Source organism: Miscanthus floridulus, chromosome 16 (genome assembly GCF_019320115.1).
Source record: "Miscanthus floridulus cultivar M001 chromosome 16, ASM1932011v1, whole genome shotgun sequence".
NCBI lineage: Eukaryota > Viridiplantae > Streptophyta > Magnoliopsida > Poales > Poaceae > Miscanthus > Miscanthus floridulus.
This window is the reverse complement of record NC_089595.1, coordinates 23,625,175-23,646,349: the sequence shown is the minus strand read 5'-3', so window position 1 is coordinate 23,646,349 and position 21,175 is coordinate 23,625,175. Positions and strand designations below refer to the sequence as shown.

General features: G+C 45.9%; 1 protein-coding gene and 1 pseudogene across 1 annotated transcript; both read right to left on the bottom strand.

Annotated features, from left to right (window-relative positions):
- Window positions 1–429: 429 nt before the first annotated feature.
- Window positions 430–2,319, bottom strand: LOC136511977 (diacylglycerol O-acyltransferase 3-like). Its single transcript, XM_066505980.1, has 2 exons — window positions 2,009–2,319; window positions 430–1,609 (listed from the first exon to the last, which is right to left on the bottom strand). The coding sequence occupies exons 1-2, from the start codon at window positions 2,261–2,263 to the stop codon at window positions 632–634; spliced, it is 1,233 nt and encodes a 410-aa protein (XP_066362077.1). The 5' UTR covers window positions 2,264–2,319; the 3' UTR covers window positions 430–631.
- An 11,215-nt stretch (window positions 2,320–13,534) lies between these two features.
- Window positions 13,535–19,637, bottom strand: LOC136512453 (ABC transporter B family member 21-like; annotated as a pseudogene).
- Window positions 19,638–21,175: the final 1,538 nt, after the last annotated feature.

The window sequence follows — 21,175 nt, the reverse complement described above, 5'->3', positions numbered from 1 at the left end:
AACAATCGACACACTTCTCAAGTCTCGGAACTAAATATTTCAAATGTTGTTGATACTAAGTTTCAAAAGTTTGAGCATAGCTTGTCCAAAGCGACAAGCAGTACTAGTAGACAGGTCAACAACAGATCTGGCCATATAATACAAATGGAGAAAAAACAACACAGGACAAACAGTCCAGAGTCAATAAAATGAAATCAGGTAGCAACGGCTAACTTTTCTTAGCTGGGGCAGAAGATAAAATTAAGTGATGAAGATGGGAAAGAGCTTATCATTGAAAACTTGTATGAATCCGATAACCTCAAACACAAACACTGCACCTGCAGGACACTAGTTGTCTAGTTCCAGTTATTCCTTTCGTGCAGACAGTGGAGAACATTAACCATCCCTATACATCCCTATGTAGTCCCAGATGCTCAAATCTGAAAACCATGAAAACAATCACAGTCCAATATATACAGATAAGAAACATTGATTACCATACATGTTCTATATAGACATATAGTACATAAACTTAGCACTAGCAGCCTAGCAAGGCCGTAGCTATCATCTGCACTATACATTTGTTCAGTGCAACATCTGTGAATACAAGCTTCTCTTGAGGTGCGATTAGGTCTAGGTAGTACAACCAGGTCTAGGTGGGTGTCATGCCTAGATCAGCGTCTCCGAAGAGACCTGCCACTATGGTGCCAACATCTTCAAAACCTACACCAATGCAGAGTGGGCTCCCCTTTGCGGAACCTTCTGCAGAGACGTCGCTCCTCAGCCGCACGTTGGGACCAAGGCCGCACTTCCCCAGACACTTGCAGCCAACGACCGCACCTTCAGTACCCACAGCCTTCTCGAACTCCTGCAGAAGAGCAAGCGCGCCTGACTTCTTGCATTTGCCGCCCATGCAAACCTCAATTCTGCTAGTTGTGGATGTCTCAGCTACTGCAACGCTGCTGACCCTGGTGGCTTGCACCACGGTTGCTAGCTCTGAAGGTTGAGATGGTTCCGGTGACAAAGGTGCTGGAATTTGAGGAACTATGATGGGGAGACCTGTGCTTGGAGATGGCATTTCTGGTGCGGTGATTGTAGCGCAGCGGCTCATCCTGACAACTTGCCCCTCGCATTCGCTTTCGCTCGACTCTGATGAGCACGAGGAATCGTCTTCGTCCCTGCAGCCATTCAGTGCAGCCATTGCCATCTTCTTTGCTTCCTTCTCCATCTTCATGGCCTTCTTCGCGGCCTTCTTCTGTTCCTTCTCCATCTTCTTCGTAGCCTTCATTTGTTCCTTCTCCATCTTCTTCATGGCCTTCATTGCAGCCTTATCACACTCCATCGCGGAGACAGCTGCGATGCTTGATGCAACAACTTCGGGAACCGCTGTTGAGATCATCATGCCCTGATCAACATTCATGTTTGCCTCATCCTCACAATCGCTCTCGCTTGACTCAGAAGAGGACTCATCTTCTTCACACTTCATCATCGTGATGGCAGACTTCTTGGCACCCTTCTCCTGCTTCTTCAGTGCTTTCATAGCAGCCTTCTCTTCTTTGTCTACCTTCTTTATCTTGTATTCCTCATCCTTCATCTGGCTCAGCTCCTGCAGCAGCAGATCTGTGGCTTCCTGCGTTCACAGGTGCAAAGAAATGCGAACTCGACTTGAGAGCTTCAATCAACACACATAGACAATACAAAACTATCAAGTAAACCAATTACCAACACTTAATAACGCACATGTTCAGTCTGCACTGGTAATAATTTCTTTCAAAAACCGTTGGGAACCAGCAGGAACTGAAATTAGTTGGTAATAAAACGTAGCGATGTTTACCATCTGGGTACCAAATCGACCATATTACATATGTCATCAACTCATCATCATGATTATCCTCAAAGCCGAACCGAGTTCTTCAACAGGAACCAATTAATTACTCAGATTCGTCGTCCATTTCCCAAATCGGAACAGAAACATGACTACATACAAGAGCAAAAGGCGAGGAAGAGGGGGGAGAAACAGAGGGCTCACCGAGAGGACCTTCTCCTTGGCCGCGTCCCCCGCGACGAGCCCCATGGCCCGGAGCTTGCCCAGGTCCCTCGCCACCACCTCCACCGCCTTCCTCCGCGGGGCCGCCTCGTAGTACCTGAGGTGGCCCTCCTCCGCGAACCCCGCGCCCCCGACGCAGGCCACCCTGGTCGGTCGCCTCCTCCTCCCCGCCCTCGCGGCCACCGGGGACTCTGACGGCAGAACGGATAGCCGGAGCGCGGCTCCGGTGAGCTCCATGGCGACGGCGAGAACCTTCGCTACCTGCCCGGCTGCCGACGCCACACGTTTGTCCGATTTTTTTTTATATATATATAGAAAACAGCTCGTGCGTCACGGTACTCTGGGTTGGGATTTTACCGCTATGCCCCTTGGTGGCGTACGTGGCGCGCGGTGAGTGGCCGGCGACGGCCGCTGCCTCGCTCGTGCCGTTCGAAGATCCTTGCGGTCGGGTGCTGGGGTGCGGGGAATGGACGGCCGCGACGCGTTACACGCTAGCGCAGACGTGGTCTGGCCGGCGTGGTTGACTACTTGACTTGTTCGCCGCGTGGATCGGGATCCTGATCCTGCCTACGGTAGAGGGTAGACCAAGCGGCAGAAAAGTTCAGATTCAAGAGCGAGAGCGACAGAGCCAGCTAAAGGCCACGGATCATGACGCGCCAGTGATGCGCCCTGATCAGTGGCGCGGTAGAGCCAGCTAAAGGTCTGTGGCCTAGTCCCGTCGTGCCACGTCTTGCCCACCGCACGCCTGCCTGCGCCTGCCCGCCTGCCCACCCGCGCCTGCTGGCTATCGCGCCTGGCCGCCTGTCTGCCCGTCGCTGCGCTTGCCCGCCTGCCTGCCCGCCACGCCTGCCGTCGGCCGCGCCACGCATGCCAGCGCGCCACTCCCGTACGTCGGCACGCCAACCCCTCCAGCCGCTCGCCGCGCCCTCCGGCCATGCACGGCGGCTGCCCGCCACGCCTGCCACCGTCCTCACTGTCGCGTTGTACACCGCTCCCAACTGCCGCACGCTCTTCTCTCTATCCTGTGTGCACCCGCCGCCACCGCCGAGGCCACCGCTCGCGCCTCCCGGCCTGGTCTAGCGCTCCGCCACCGCGAGGACGGGCACACGCTGCTGCCGCGAGGACGAGTGCCGTCGCCGCGGGGTACTCCCCTAGTGTATTTGTTGATTGAATCGACATTGTTAGTATAGTAAGTTAGTAAAATAAATAAAGTTAGTATAATTAATAAAGTATAGTTAGTAAAGTTAGTTAGTTTAGTTAGTATAGGCAAGATAGTAAGTTAGTATAGATAGTAAAGTTAGTTAGTTTAGTTAGTACAGTTAGTGAGTCTAGTTATACATTGTATTTAGTATAATTAGTTGTTGTAATTAGCCTTGTATGGATGTTAATATTAGATTAGTTAGTATAGTTATAGTTAGAATATGTATTAATATTACTATGGATATTACGTACGACGATTTCGACGACTTAATGAAGTTTCTTGAAATGCTTTTGTAGATGGATTGTTGTGTTAGAGTTTTTTACGGAGGAAGTGTTAGGAGAGAAGATGGTATGTTTGAGGATATGGAAGAAGAATTAGAATGGTTTGATGAACCTCCTAGCTTTAACGACCTTTGTGTCTGTTTGAATATAAAGTTTAGCGGTGATTTCACACTGAAGGGAAGGTTTGATACTGGGAAGAGTAGGGCACACTATGTCCTTATACCCTTACGCGACCCTGCTCACTGGTCCCGCTACACTAGGGTGCTCCAAGATTTCAATGTATCTATGGCTGAGGTGATGGTGGAGAATGGGTACAGGATGCAGGGTGTCCTGGACGGGCCGTCCATTAACGTTGTTGGAGGCAATGAGCAAGAATTGAGGGTCGAAGGGGAAGCAGCTCAGGGTAACATGGATTTGAACGGTCAGTTGATGCAGGAGCAGTTTCATTCAAGTCAAGTAGGTTGTATAAGCAATGATTTCGATATGAACGAGTTCGAGCTGAAAGAGCAGGAGCAGGAGCAGGAGGACAAATCCTAGTGAAGTTGTTTAATATGTCTGTTAATGTTACTTTGCATGTGCTTTCATATTATGTTGCCTATATGAACTCTATGAACTAACGATCATAAAGATTATAAGTAATCGTACATATCATATACTTGCAGGGTATGAGCCGTAAGCACTGGCAACGTGACCACACCAACGTTGGCTACACTCCCAATGTGTTGCCTACAAATCTAAAGAGACAGAGGCGTTCGAGGGATCCTTACACTCCTGGGACTTAGTTGGTTATGTCGAACTTATGTCGAATGAATATTGTCGTTCAAAACTTGAAGACTCATGAACCAATGCAAATGTTATGTGGCAACTTATCAACTTGTGCACGGACTCCATTTATTTACTTCATATTCATTTCAATGCATCGCGGTAGCACTTGTAGTTGTTTACAGCACCGACAGCAGCTCCTGTTCAATTGCAATTGAGGTTGGTCGGCTTCCGTCTACATCCAGGACCTGCCGCGCCGTAGGCCTTGGCGCGTCAGTGCCACGCCGTGGGCTATGGCACGGTAGAACCTAGGCTTAGGGTTGCGTGTCAAACGTGACTCGTGAAAAAAGAACACTAGAGTAAAGTGATAACATTATTGTTATTTTACATTGATCTGATGCTAATAACATAAATTATACTGAAAGGTCTTTGTGTGGTTTTGGTAATTGAGTGACAACCTAAGTGGACTAATTGTGTTTATGTGAGATACACAGATGATTAGTCCACATGTACATATGTGTGAGCAACATATGCCATGAAGGTGAAAATGGCTTGGAGATGTTGTAAAGCTCACATATGTGATGATGAAGGAGCTTATTGCATATGAGACATAACATTGAGTCATGTGATCAAGGTGAAGAAGATCAAGACAAGACTTGGCTTGATGGACCGGTTGGAAGCGTGAAGGACAAGTCGGAGGCTTTGGAGCGATGGACCGCGTGGCGGTGAAGCTTGAGCAAGACTTGGCGCCGATGGATGAAGGCAACGGTGAAAAGCAAGTGAAGTCAAAATCGATGAACCAATATGATCACGTGATGATATGAAGTGGATCATATTATTGTTGATCGTGTTGGTGCATGTGTTGCATCGACATTGCACATTGTCAGCTATAGTGCAGCAGTTTTTAGCATGTAGCAGTGGTGGAAGAATTGAAATCTAATAGCAATATAGAAGTCAAATGAAGCTCAAATTTTTACAGCTGCTAGATAACTTAGTAAAGCGCATCTCCACCAAATTTTGTGATATTTGAATTTGTACTTTGGGCGATATGCTTATTTCTTTGAAGGGTACAGAATCTACTAGAAAAGTGACAAATATTGGATTGATCTAGAGTCACTTTGATTGAAAGGTCCTCAAGTTAGAAACATGTTTATAAGTAATTAAGGCACCTAAGTTTGATTTTGAGATGATCTATAAGCATGGCAAGAAAAGAGTACAAGGCCATTTGATTGTGGAGTATACTTTGCACATATTCGGTACTAAAATTAGAAGATCAAGATCAAACTTAAGATAAAGATGAAATTTAAGTTCTAGTGACTATTGGAAATAATTTGGTAGAAAGAAAAGGACTTAAAGAAGGAATCCAGGTTACTCATCAAATTAAGTCCATCACATGGATCAATCAATCAAGTCATTTCAAGTGAGTGTCAAGGATGGTTCTTGGAGAGAGGTCACTTCTCCCTAGTGTAGGGGCTTGCCGCCTATGAGTAGGTAAACCAAGTGTGGTACTTGGAAGGCTAACATAGAAGTGGTGATTCAAGAGACATTTGAGATGCTTAGTTGAAGCAATCAAAAGGATTGATCAAGAAAAACAAGCAACACCAAAAAAGAGAGCTAATAAGTGGTATTCTCAAATTGATGTTCTCATGCAAGCATTGATCAAAAGATGAAGCAAGCCAACCACAACAAGAAAGTGCACTTGATCATAAGTGGTATTTATTTCATATGGGTGAAGAATGGAATTCAACATGGTATCTATTGGTCTTCACCAAGCTTATAATTGGACTTCACATTGCTATTGGAGTAATAAATTGGAATCTATGTGACTATCCTCTACTCCAACATAGCAAAGGTATCATTGTAATGTGCATGATCATTTCATACCTTACTAGTATGCAGTTAGTGCATATAGTACATGCTTCATAGGATCATGCATAACAAATAAAATGTTTAAATTCATAACCTACCACTATTGCTTGAATTATTACTTGATCTAGTGGTTAGTATATGAATTTGTTCATGAGCTAGTGATCCCAAGTACTTGATCTAATTTGGATTGCTAACAAGTGACAAGTACAATATTGGCAAGATAACTCTTGCAAGATGTGTGAAGAAGCTTGTCATTGGTTCAAACTGGACTTGAAAGCTTAGGCAAATCAATTTAGTTCAAGTTAACCATAGAAGCTCATGGTAGTGATAAGAGTATAAGCACAAGACAACAATGCAAATGTATATTTAGTTTGTTTGTTTCAAGTGGTATCTAGACTCAAGCATTTCATCAAGAATCTACAAATGATGTCTAGATCAACTCACAAGTAATATCATATAAGTGGTACTCATGAAGATAGCAAATGTTCAAGAAATGGTTTTTATTGATAAATCCAATAAGTGGTTCTATACTAAAAAATTCTTTCAAGTGATATCATATCTACACATGATATCAATCATGCAAGACGATGGTTCCATAAGTGATCCTCAACTTTAAGTGATCATCAAATGAAGAATGCATCCTTCACCTACAAGAGCTCAAGTGTATCAAATGGATGACCCATGCTATCACATAGGGGAAGGTGTCCCACAAATTGATCTCAAGATAAAAAATCTTATGTGTGGTATCTCAAGAAGCCCTACACAAGATACAAGTGGTATAAGTTACAAGTGATATTTACAAATGGTGTCATTCCAACAATCAAGTGATGTCCATAAAAATGCAAGATTCAAGCCTCAGCCATCTACCCCAAATGCATACCTTTGCATCAATGAGAAGCACACCTTTTATGGAAATTGATGACAAAGGGAGAGAGATTGTACAAAGATATGAAAGCTTTGATATTGAGATTGAGATTAAGATTGTACAAGGGGGAGAGATAAGATATAAAAGCTCAAAGAAGTAGAGGTTGGACATGGACATGGACAAAGAGGGAGCAACATTGAAGAAAAGAGATAGATCAAAATTGAGGGAGCAACATTGAAGAAAAGAGATGGATCAAAATTCTTGGACAAGAGAAGCACACAAGTAGGGGGAGCAAGCTCATGAACTTTGATTGATTGCATTTGATATGTGCATATTTATATGCTTGCTTGTATTGCATAAGCTTTCAAATTCAATATACATGCTTGTGTGGTGTATGCTAGTTGTAGAACTTGAATGATGATTTGATAACTAGCATGCATAGGATGATAGCTAGACACTTGGTATGCTTTTCAAGTAATGCTAGTACCTTGCTTTTAATGTTGATCTCATAAGGTATCTAGTGCTTTTATTTCCAAGTGATATCTAGCTAACCATGGTGCTAAGGATGAACTTAAAGGTGCAACTCCGATTGGTACACGCTTCAAAGGTTTATTCTATACACCTTAGCATCATTTAGTAGTAATTACTCTCCCACAATTTTAATCTATGCATATGTGCGAGCTTCAAATCAAACACTCTAGCACATATGTAGGGGGAGCTAATACTACCATCTTGGGTTTGTGGTACTTGTCCAAAATTATTTTCACATGGTAAAATTGCTTGGGCAAGCAACATGAATCCAAAAGAGCTTAATTTCCATATCTTTGTAGAGTTGTCATCAATTACCAAAAAGGGAGAGATTGAAAGGTTCTTGTGTGGTTTTGGTAATTGAGTGACAACCTAGGTGGATTAATTGTGTTTATGTGATATACACAGGTGATTAGTCCACAGGTACATATATGTGAGCAACATATGCCATGAAGGTGAAAATGGCTTGGAGATGTTGCAAAGCTCACACATGTGATGATGAAGGAGCTTATTGCACATGAGACATGACATTGAGTCATGTGATCAAGGTGAAGAAGATCAAGACAAGACTTGGCTTGATAGACCAGTTGTAAGCGTGAAGGACAAGTCAGAGGCTTTGGAGCGATGGACCGCATGGCAGTGAAGCTTGAGCAAGACTAGGCACCGATGGACGAAGGCAATGGTGAAAAGCAAGTGAAGTCAAGATCGATGAACCAATATGATCACGTGATGATATGGAGTGGATCATATCATTGTTGATCGTGTTGGTGCATGTGTTGCATCGATATTGGAGGAGATGGAATGGAATGCGCAAGGCAAAGGTATAACCTAGGGCATTTCGTTTCACCAGTCATAGGTGTGTAGAGAAGTTTGTGACCGGGTTTAGGATAGATGGCCATACTATCAAAAGAGGCAAACTTGTTTGCATATCGATCATCTAGTGCCACTCGAGTGATCTAACTTTGTATCGTTGCTAGGATTGAGTGGCGTGGCAAGTTGAGTAGCTAATCCTTTGGAAAATGATTGTGAAAATACTAACACACATACACATGATGGTGTACACTTGGTGGTGTTGGCACATTTACAAAGGAGATGAAGTTGGAGTTGATGTGGATCAACTTGGCGATGAAACGGAGGCGAGAAGGGTTTGAAACTCCACTGGCGGAGTGTCCGCCCATAGAGTGCGGATAGTCTGACGGTGCCACCGGCATCCTATATAGAAAAGATAGGGTTTCATAGAGTGGACCGGACGTTGGTCACGTGGTGACTAGACGCTGGGGTCCTACGTCCGGTGAGTGGTGGCAGAGAGCATGCAGGCGTCGGTCTTCGACCGGACGCAGGTGCTAGAAGTGACCGGACGCTGGCAGGGTGCGTCAGGTCAGGCTGACATACGGTGACGTAGACGACACAGAAAAGTTGGAGAAGGACCGGATGCTGACGCTACGTCCGATCGTGACCGACCGGACGCGTTCGGTCGTGACTGGTACCTTACTGGAAACGACCGAACGCTGGGGTTGCTGCGTCCGGTCAGTTTGTGTAGCTACGTCCGATCATCACTTGACCATTGAGATCAAGTGACTGAAGTTGAATGGAGGCGACACGTGGCGAGAATCCGTTGACCGGACGTTGAGGTCCTACGTCCGGTCAATACGACCGGAGCGTCCGGTCGTCCTAAGTTTTGCCCAGTGAAGAGGTAACGGCTAGTTTAGCCCATGGGGCTATAAATAGAAGGTGGCATCGGTCATGGCTGGTGCTGAGCACCTCGAGGGACTTTGTGTCCATGCTTGCAAGTGCTTGGGAGCCCTCCATCTTACATATGCTTGATAGTGATCAACCGATTGTGTGAGAGAGCGATTCTAGTGCGATTGCATCGTGAGATTGCATTGAGTGGTACTAGGTGATCGAGTTGTAAGCCAGTGATGCTTGTTACTCTTGGAGGTTGCCACCTCCTAGATGGCTTGGTGGTGGTCTCCGTCGAAGCCCACAAGAAGCTTGTGCGGTGCTCCGGAGAAGAGCTTTGTGAGGGGCATTGTGCTCGCCCCGCGGGAGCCGCGAAGAGTAACTCTAGTTGAGCTTGTCATTGAGCTACCCTCACTTTTGGGGTAGGTTCTTGCGGTGCCCGACGTGCGGGCTTGGCGGGTGATGCCAATTAGCCGCCGAACCACCAAGTGAGCGGTCGACACAACGGGGACTAGCGTGTTGGCAAACACGTGAACCTCGGGAGAAAAATCACTGTGTCAACCTTGTTCTTCCTGTTGGTTTACAATCCCCTTTCACAAGCTTGTATTTATATTTCATATACATTGTACTTGTGTAGTTGCTTTTGTAATTAGTTAGCTTGTGTAGCTTACTAGTTACCTTCTTGCTTGTGTAGCATAGAAGTAGCTCCCTTGCGTGGCTAATTTGGTTTGTGTAACCTTGTTAGTCATATTACTTAGTTTGTATAGCTAAGTAATTGCGCTCTCTAATTTGGCATTGGTTGCCTTGTTATTGAGCATTGCTAGTGAGCTTAGGTGGCTTTGTGCTTTTGCTTACTAGCTTGTGTAGGAGCTCCCTTGTTGCTTGAAGTTCTAGTGGCATAGGTTTGTGTGACCTTGCTCCTAGAATTGGTTAGGTGAGATCTAGCTAGCCCGGTACCTTTGTTGCTTAATTAGTATCTTTGGAAGGTGCTAGAGAACATAAATAGAGGGGTATAGTCTTGGCTAGACTGATAGTTTTAATTCCGCACTTGTTTCGGTTAGCCGACGCGATTAATTTTAGAAATGACTATTCACCCCCCTCTAGTCCACCATCTCGACCTTACATACACGCTACTATTTTAAAATACATGGGAAACATGCAAGATATATATGCCAGCCAACCGTATTCGAAATAATTTCACTCAATTTTGTTCATTTTAGAAACTCTCAACACATTCACTATTATTAAAAAAACTTGGATGCATTGGAGAGCGACAAACGGATGGCTCGGAGGGTGACAAATGGATAGGATCACTTAAGATCGACCATGGGTAATCTGAGTACATGATACATGGGTACAATACATCAATAGTTCAAATAAAAAACAAGACAACACAATAAAAGTTTTAGTACATAGCTACATTGATCATTAATAAAGCATGGAACTAACAGACAACGCAATCAAAAACCCTTGGTCAGAAACATACTGAGTAAGCAACTCATCGTTTGAGTATCAATCATCTACCACTACCCTGTTACTATGGCTAGGGTCACCTGCATTGCCCTGATCTGCCTGTCGCCTGTAGTAAGCGGCCTCTGTTTCATTTGCGGCCTCTATAGCTTGAGAGAAGAACGCTTTCTCATCCTCCTCTGCCTTCAAATCCGCCTCTACTAGAGCGATGAGCTCGCTTAGTCTGTCAGTGTCATCCTCATTCTTCTTCACCTATAAGCCCGCCTCTGCTAGAGCGATGAGATCGCTCAACCTGGCAATGTTGTCCTCATCCTCGTCCTCCTCATTGTCCAACACAATCGGACATAGAACGATGCGACCGGCTCGGGTTTTGACTCATGTAACTTGTTTTCCACATAACTTGCACGGGCCACCTCTGCGGCATGGTCCCCGCTTCATCCAATCCCTTCATGTATAAAATGCAACAAGTTACTAACACGATTATAGTACAATTAAAAGCAGGCAACGAAAGTAAGAAGGCTTCCAATGACTCACTTGCACACAATGCAGCAACATAGTCATTCAAGACCCGCATTTGTACTGTTTCCTCCTCCATTGCAGCCTTCCTTGCCCTATCCTCCTCTAATGTCCTCCGTCTCTCTGGCCCCTATTTATCAAGCCTGACATCGGTCGGGTTACGAATACCGCTCTTTCTAGCAAACTCACGCATGTTCTTCTTTCGTAGTTTAACAAAGTGGTCGATATAGTTACGTCCATATCCCCTCTTCCGTGCAATTACTTGCATCCTCTTCGAGTCATCCAAGAACTTATCTTGACCATCATAAGATTCTCACTTGCATTTCCTAGTGCTCTGTTCAAACGAAAAATTATATCATAATTCTTCAAAAAATCCAGAAAATACAATTTTAGATTTTCAACACCAATAACCAACCTCATCATAGTAAACCATATGGCCACAATAATGGCCTATTCCAAGCTTTGAAGGGACTATGCCATAGTTGAATTTAACACCACATTCGCACATGACAGGAGGTGCTTTGTAAATTATCCTTTCTTTCTTCTTTTCCTTAACCTTTGGCGGTTCTTCCGGCCATTGGTTCTTAGGACCATACAACCACTCCTTGAAACGACACCTCGCCATTGAAAACACCTAAATAAGGTGACATTAGTACATGAACACATATAGCTCAACATTTCAACACATACACTTTGCACTTACTTCATGCTTGTTTGGACACCTAAACTCCAATGTATTCTCAGGGTTTATCACAGCTCAATCTCCGTAATCGCACAGAGGAGGTTCCTCGAGTCGTCTAACTGCGGCTAAGTGCTTCTCCTTATCCTTCATTGGAGGGGGGTTTGGGGGAGGTGGAACCCACCACTCAAAGTGCTCTCGTGGATGTCGCCCTCTCCACCAATCGTCGAAAAGGAGGTATCTGGAGTCAAACTTGTCTGCACCGTCGATTCATTGAAAGAAAACGCACCTCTCATGGGCCTACATAATAAAATTCCAATAAAATATTAGTAACCTAATAATACAAATGAAGAAAAAAACATACGGAAACAATTACTTATATTAAAACGACTTCATGTGTAGAAGCAACGAGCCGCTGTGTCCGGATGTCTCGATTGAAACACGTCGCCCGGACGACCACAGTCACAGTTAGGGACAGGGAGGTCAGGAGAGACGGGGGCATCTTTGCTAGACTCGTCAGGGTATAATTCTCTAGGACGACCCCGTTTTCACCACAACTGCTCCCGAAATATGTCTTCCATCTAATAAAACGGTTCAAATTAAACATCAATCAAAACAACGCAAATTAATGTAAAATATAATCATCTGTATTGCAACTCAAATTATATAACCAACACTTATAGCAACAAAAATATACATGGTAAATATACTTCTAACTAAATAATTAACCTTAACATTAACAAAATCAAACTAATATCTTTCTCCAAGCCATAGCCTATAGTTCCAAACATAATTTTCATCCTAACCTTAACTCTCATTCATAATATTTCAATCCACCATTCAAACGAAAATAAAAAGTCCGTCATTACCTTGAACGAGGCCGAGGAAGGAGGGAGGCGTCCAGGGAATGGAAGGGAAGGGAGGGATGGAGGCGGCAACGGAGGGCCGGACGTCGACAGCACTGGGGAGTGGCGTGAGGGCGCGGCGCGGAAGTCGTCCACCGCGTTAAGGTAGACAGAGGGAGGGTGGCTCGCGGGCGATATTTACCTGGGACTGCCGCGCCGTGAGGGATGGCGCGACGACGCCGCGGCAAGATCGGTGGCGCGGCAGACCCTGCCACGTCACCGGTCAGCGCTCCGGTCGTCGCCACGTCATCCCTCTCGTCGTGCCATCATGCATGGCGCGACACAGACGTTTCGCCGCGCCAGGGAAATAGACGCGGACAAAAGTATTAGTTTTGAAAATAAAATAAAATAATGTTAGATTTAAAATTAGTTTACAAAAGGTGTTAAAAAAATCCTGGCTGCTAACTTGCGGTGCCTCCTTCCTCTGAGTTCTGACGAGAACCAAAATGTTTTCTGCAGGCTTTTAGATGCTGCTTATCTTCTCTAGGGTTCATCAGTCTCTTAATTTATAGTTCGATTCACTGGAGGACTTTCTTGAATTCAGCATCTTCTGAAATTATTTACGGTTTTATGGTGGCGGAATTGTGATAGATTATTTTCTTCTCCTCACTTGATCTGTCGCTACAAGGTCTGCCCCTCCCGAGTTGGTAGACAGATGCTCGTGTTCTTGGCACACCTGAAGGAGTGAAGGCTAAGCTTTCCTTCCCACTGGGATGAACTCAAGGCAGGCAATAAGGTAAGGAGATGCCGACATCATCTACTTCTTTGTTGTTATATTATGTAATATATATACTACATTCAGTATATGTTACACTGAATATCTGTATTCATATTAGTAGTAACTTAGACATGATTGCTACATTGCTATTTGTTGTGTAATCTTCTTTCCTGCTTAGCTATGCTGCAGAGTTTATATATCTTTGCCTTGTAACTATTTCACCAGGAGCTGCACAACAAATACCAGCGGCTGAACTTTGTTAAGCTGCCAGTCTTGCTCACCTATCACAAATTCAGACTATCCCTTCTGCCTGGACCTTGCCACGTGCTACAACGGCGCTGTTGAATGGAGCGCGACGAGGGACGCGTACGCGCCACCCTCAATTCTGATCAAGGTATCATGGCTCCCCTTTTCGACGATCACGCCATCCTTGACCACCGCGATCACATCAGCGCCCTGTATCGTGGACAGCCGGTGCGCGACGATCACTGTTGTTCTGTTCACCATCACCCTGTCCAGGGCGTCCTGCACTGTCCGTTCGGATTCTGCGTCGAGCGCGCTTGTCGCTTCGTCGAGTAGAAGGATCTTGGGGTCCTTAACGATGGCGCGGGCAATGGCGACGCGCTGCTTCTGCCCTCCTGATAGCTGAGCCCCACGCTCCCCAACCATGGTGTCATACCCCTGCATTATTGTTCAGGTAATAGCTGATCTCTGTAAGGTGACATTTTTTTTTTATATATCATCTAGTTAGTTATGCAGAGTAGACAGTACGCAGGCTAGCACGTTTGAGGCATGCATTATTACCTGATGCAGTGAACTGATGAACTTGTGAGCATTTGCCAACCGTGCGGCAGCCACGATATCCGATTCTGTTGCTTGCCCGTCCTTTCCGTAGGCAATGTTTGCCCGTATCGTGTCGTTGAACAGGGATGGTTCTTGACTCACCAGCCCCATCTGTTGCCTTAGCCACCTCAGCTGGAATTTCTGTATGTCCACTCCATCTAGGAGTATATGGCCTGCGTTAGGATCATAGAATCTCTGCAGCAATGTTATCGCTGTTGATTTGCCACTACCACTCTCTCCAACAAGTGCAACAGTCTAACAGGTAAGAGACATAATGCAAACAGTTAGCTATGCTCGGTATCATAAACTTGTACGCTATATGATGATAGGCTGAAATCAAGTAACACTGTAATCCTTAGAAATTAAGATGTTTAGTACCTTTCCAGATTGAATTGTCAGGCATAGGTCTTCGAAAATCTGAACATCGGGCCGTGTTGGATATCTGAATCTCACATGCCGAAATTCGATGTTGCCACTTAGTGGCTCCAGGGTTACCCCAGAATCATCACTTGGATCTATCCTTGATTTTCGGTCCATGATGGCAAATATAGAAGATACAGCCGATTTTGCTTTGGAAGAATCTGATGTCATGGTACTAGTATGTGACACCCCGATTGCTGCCATACTGAGAGCAAGAAATACCTGCATTCAGATACCCAACATAGGATAGTGTTATCCTCTGCAATTATTATATTTAACTGGCCATCATATTATTAGATCATCCTTGCCATCTTCAAGTTTATATTGCAGTGTAAATAAATATATCATTTATAAATGCTTTATAACACTGAAATCCATCAGTAAATATTTTTTGAAAGTTTATTTGAAGTCGGAATCAGTGAATATCTCATTGTAAATTACTTATCATTCTTCATAAAGTTGCAAATGTCCATGATATCGAGTAATCAAAAAATCATTGCAATGTCCAGTATGTATTTCAGTGTCATGGTAAAAACATTACCATTTATAGATGTTCTATGCCATTAAAATTCACTTTTTTATAATGCAAACATCTAATATTTAACATGATACATACCCTGAAAACTTTGGGGAAAGTTGTTTTCTCGTTCTCTACAAGCCGTGCACCGGCATAGAAGCTGGCTGCATATACTCCAAACAGTAAGAAGAAGGAAACCCCAAAGCCAACGCCGTTTGTTATTCCTGTCCTGATCCCTGCTCTTAATGGTCCTTCACATTTTTTCTTGTACAAATCCATCACCTTTTCTTCAGCTGAAAATGATGCCACTGTCCTTATGCTGCTCACTGCATCATTTGCTACTTGACTTGCCTCCTCATACATCAACTGAAATCATAACACAGAATCCGTGAATTGATGTGAATAATATGTTCATCTAACTGAAGAAACAGCAACATTTGTTATGGCTTCTTGTCATACCTTTGCATCTGCACTGAATCCTTGAATAAACTTCATCTGGATCCATCCGTTGAGGCCAATAAGCGGTATCAGAGCCAGTATAATAAGAGAGAGCTCCCAGTTTGATACAAAAGCAATTACCAGACCGGCAACTAAAGTTGCCGAGTTCTGCACCACCAGTTGCAATGCATCACCCACAAGCCCCCGCACTTTTGCTGCATCTGCCGATAGCCTTGCGCCTATTGCTCCACTTGAATTCTCTGGGTAATCGAACCATTCGATCTCCATATTGACCACCTTTTCAAATGTCATCAGTCTGATCCTTCTTATCAACTTGCACCCAGCCACTGAGAAAAGGTATGAGCCAAAAGGAAGTGACAAGAAGTACACTGCACCGAATACCAAGAACATAGATGACCAAAACTCAGCATCCTTCCTCAGAATACGCGGCGGCTCATAAAATGCTTTGATCACATTCGATAGAAGTATCGCAAAGATCGGGAAGATCATTCCGCTGACAGCCGAAGCAATAGAACCAAGGATAAGCACTGGGATTTCGGGTTTGTTAAGTGAGGCGAGGCGACTGAGAGGCACTTCGTGCTGAATTTCTTCATCTATATTCTTTGATGAACTGTTCTGGACGTCAATTTCTAGAGGCACATCATGTGATACTGAGAACAAGTGGTTGCTGCTGCTGTTCTGTGGTGACCTTTGGCTTGGTGACTGATTTGTCGACATTTGCTTGCCGAAGTGAATCCTAGAATCACCCTTCCTGCTTGACTTGTTCTGGTAGTTTGCACCCTCTGAAGCATGGCTCGTTTCCTGTAGGCGTATCAGTTGACTGTAAGCCCCCTCTGGATCCCTTACAAGATCATGGTGCGAACCTGGTGAAGTGTGAAATTTTAAGGAGCCAAGCTGATACCAGAAAAGGCAAGTTATGATTTCAGGAAAAAAGAAATACCTTTTTCGACTACTGATCCTCGATGAATCATGGCAATGGTGTCAGCATTCCTGACAGTGCTCAAACGGTGAGCAACTATGACAGTTGTCCGGTTCGTCATGACCCTATCAAGAGCCTCCTGTACAATCCTTTCAGATTCAGTGTCTAGAGCGCTTGTTGCTTCATCTAATAGTAAGATTCTTGGATCTTTGAGAATTGCTCTGGCAATGGCTATTCTTTGCTTCTGCCCACCTGAAAGTTGTGTTCCATGTTCACCAACTGAAGTAGCAAAACCCTGGGAAATGTAAAAAACATCAAGAATTTCAAACACATAGCAGGGTAGCTTGTCTCATATATTTTCTTTAGAATTCATCATCAGTGATGAAATTTGTAAATTCATAGGATAAGAAGTCTTCTGACCTGGGGCATTTTATCTATGAATTTGGAGGCATTAGCAAGCTCAGCTGCAGCTCTGATTTCCTCATCGGTTGCATTGTCCTTGCCATAAGCTATGTTGTCTCTTATGCTCGCAGTGAACAGGACTGGTTCTTGGCTCACGAGGCCGATTTTACTTCTGATCCACCTCAAATGGAACTCCCTTAGATCAACACCATCTATCAGAACTTGACCGAGCTGAGGGTCATAGAACCGCTCAATCAAGCTGATAACCGTCGACTTGCCACTCCCACTCTGCCCAACCAGTGCGACAGTTGTGCCACTCTGTATGGCAAGGGAGAAACCACTGAAGATCTGTTCATCAGGCCTTGTTGGATAAGAAAAGTAAACATCCCTGAACTCAATGTCTCCCTGAATGTCGTCCAGCTTCCTACCTGTCGTGCTGTATGCGTCAATCTCAGGCTCCCTGTTGATTGTTTCGAACATCTTGTATGCCGCAGCCTGCCCTCCGGCAAATGCTTTCATGCTCGGAGATGCCTGGCCCAGAGCTCTGGTGATTGCAATAGCAAGAGGGTCAGCTTGCTAAGTTAACTAATTCTGTTGGTCTGATCGAAGAACTCCATGTGCAATCAACAGTACTTTGAATTCGGTGACAAGAAAGCATGCTGAGAGTGCAGTAGTTGCATCATTTAGCACTAACTAAAGATAGAAAATTATCTCCTGTACATGATATGAAACTGTGCCAGCGCAAAAGACAAAAGTGAAAAGGTTTGTCAAAAGACAAAAGTGAATTTCATGAGAATTCGATTCGATTGGGTTGGACAGTTACGGTCACTCAACAACACTAGTGCTCGGTTCCTGCCAACCTTGCTGGGTATGGATGGTATGAACCTGTTGAAACAAAAAGGCAAGGTTGGCATGTTCTGCAATTGGTTTGTTGCTGCTAAGCGCTAACTGAATAAAACCAAACGTGCAGGGTTGGTCTAGCTTTATTTGTTTGCTGACAACATCTAGTGCTTATCACCGTCAAACTGCCGAGTGGCCTGCCTGACATGTCTTAATCAGGGGCAAATCCAAATATAGTAGGCTTTATCATAGACAGAAAACGGCAGAATCCTGATAGATTTATCATGTATACAGAGAAAGCAACATGAACATTTGTTTTCGTAGTCTTTTTGTTCCTGAAACCACCCAATCGTTTCTTGCAGTTGCAGATAAAGACTATTTGGTCACACACTTGTCACGATCTTGACTGACACTTATTGAGATGAGATTATTGGTGCAACTAAATTCTGTCGGAAATGCCTGTTTTAGTGAAGACGAAAAAAAAAACTTACAGTGAGCCAGTGAGCACTGCGAAGATGACATTCATGACTTGTGCGCCGGTGTAGCCCTTGTCCAGGATGAGCTTTGCGCCGTACCAAATCCCCAGGGACTAGCCGCAGAAGAGGAGCACCATGACGATGCCCATGCCGACGCCGGCGGCGAGCCCCTCCCAGACGCCGGAGCTGTACGCCCTCTTGAGCGAGCTGCTGTACTTGGCCACCGCCCGCCTCTCGCCGGTGAAAGACGCGACCTGTGGTGGGGGGCGTGTGTGTTGCAGGGACGTGTCATCGAATCGGACCGACATGAACGAACGAGCATCGATCGGTGTCGGCTTACTGTTGTGATGGAGCCGATGGTCTGGTCGACGATGACGGCGGCGTCGGCGTAGGCGGCCTGTCCGAGGGATGCCATCCTGGCGACGACGCTGGACATGAGTGCGCCGGCGAGCGCGAGCGGCGGGATGGTGGCGAGCATGACGAGCGCGAGGAGCCAGCCCTGCGCGAAGGCGACGGCGAACCCGCCGGCGAAGGCGACGAGCAGCTGGATGCACTTGCCGACCTTCTCGCCCATGGCGTCCTGGATGAGCACGGTGTCCCCCGACATCCGGCCCACGACCTCGCCCGTGGTGGCGCGCTGGTCGAAGAAGGCCACCTCCTGGCGCAGGATGGCCCGCAGGTACAAGCCCCGGATCCGCGCCGCCTGCCGCTCGCCGGTGATCATCCAGCACGCCACCTCTGTGGAAACGTGGATGGATGTCCGTCAGTGAGAGTGTCGGTGGAGCAGCCGGAGCAGTCAGTGTGCATGTAAATAAATGTACTTACGCACGAAGGATGCGGCGGCGGATGCGACGGCGAGGTAGAGGAACTGGAGCGAGACGGCGGAGACCCGCGCGACGACGTCCCGCGTGTCCGCGGCGACGCCAAAGGCGTCGATGAGGCGGGCGAAGAGGACGGTCATGAGCGGCATCGCGGCGCCGTTGGCGAGCGCGCCGAGCGTGCCCAGGGACATGAGCGCGGCGTCCGCGACGTCGGCGAACGCGAACAGCCTGTGGAACGGCACGCTGCCGCGGCCGTGGCCCGCGGTCGAGGCCGAGGCGGCGGGCTTCCCATGGTGATGGTCGCCGGCGGCGGCCGACGAGGAGGTGGACGACGACGGGGCGTCGAGGTGGAACGCCCTGCTGGACTCGGACATCGGCACGGCACGACACGCCGCGACTCCTGCCTCCTGGTGACCAACCAAACAAGGGAGGGATCTTTGTATGTGGAAGAAAGAGGGCTACGCCTCTACACGTACGTACGTGCACGCGTCGTGGAGATGGAGGAGTGCAATTGGCGAGCGGCAAGGATGAGATGAGACAAACACGCCAGGGTACGACGAGGGATGAGAAGCGACCAGGAATCAAGGAAGGGAGACGTACGTCAGACGCGGCGCCGCAGGCCGCCGCACACCGACCAGTGCCGGTCCTGGATTTTAAGGGCCCTTCACGATCTCATCGTAACGGCCCCTTTTAATCATGTATAAAATTTCATAATATATAGGCGCTAATTTTACTTACAAAATAAAAGCAAATTCAATAACATATTTTTAATTTAACATGTCTGATAATTATCGAGGAACAATATAGATTAAGGAATATATATGTAGATGTATGATAATTATCGAGGAATAATGTAGATTAAAAAATAATATATTCGTTTTCTTTTCTCACCCATGACAAATATTTCGTAGGTAACATTATAAAATTCTAACATGTAAATTCGTAGAAAAATATAACTATATGGGTACAAAGTACTAGAAGTCTGGAATACTATACAAATAATTAATTTGAATTTAAAATAAAAAAGAAAAAATACCTTGGACCTAAACAACTAATCGGTGATCGCAATTCATAAGAAGCAAAGAATCAAGATGTCGTCGTCGTAGAGCCACGTCTGGTCGCCGTCTTTGTGCGTCGTGTCCGTGTCTCCGGTAGTCTAGCTCTTCGCAGCGGCGCAGCTCTTCAGCTCCGCGCGTGTAAGGCGCACGTCCCGAACCCACGATCAGAGTGTGTTGTGTGCAGTGTGACTCCTCGCCTCCTCTCTACCCGAAGGTCGTGGGGAAAGAAAACTAGGAAAAAATGTCAATGTTGTCTTTTTGGACCGTCTAGCCAGTTCTATGTCTCTCTTCTTATTAGTTTGCTAATGTCTAATGAACTAATTAACCTAAGAGTTTGTATACCTAGGCTTGGACTCCTCCTCCGCTTCAGCCCTCAGCCGTCGCACGTCGTGGTCTACCCTTAGGGCCGGCACTGCCACCGCCATGGACATGGACGGCTGGGCTCGCTCGGTGCCCAAGAGTCGTGCGCGCTGGTGGTGTTAGCGGTGCGGACGAGACAGGTTGAGGTAGAGGGTGCCGGCCGGTGTGGTGTTAGCTGTTACTCCTAGTTATGCGGCTTTACTACTAGTGGTGGCAAATGATGACAGGTCTCCGGGCTCCGGGCTCCGGTCCGCTCCTTGAGATCGCCATATGCCTATGGCTGTGTACTGCAGGCTGGAGGAGGGAGCGGTACTGGTATGAGAAAAAAACCCTGTACGATGACCGATAAAATGGACTGATAACTTCAAACGAACATTGTTGCTGCTGTGTGTGTGTCTCTCTCTCCGGTCCTTGTCCGGCCTTTACTTCGCCTCCGCAACCGCATACAGCCATGGGTCCATGACCTAACCCAACCAAAGCTACCTGCTGCTTTCCTCTCTTTCTATCTTTTGTGGTAAAGCCAGGCTGATATATATATATACATCGTCACTGTGTGTACT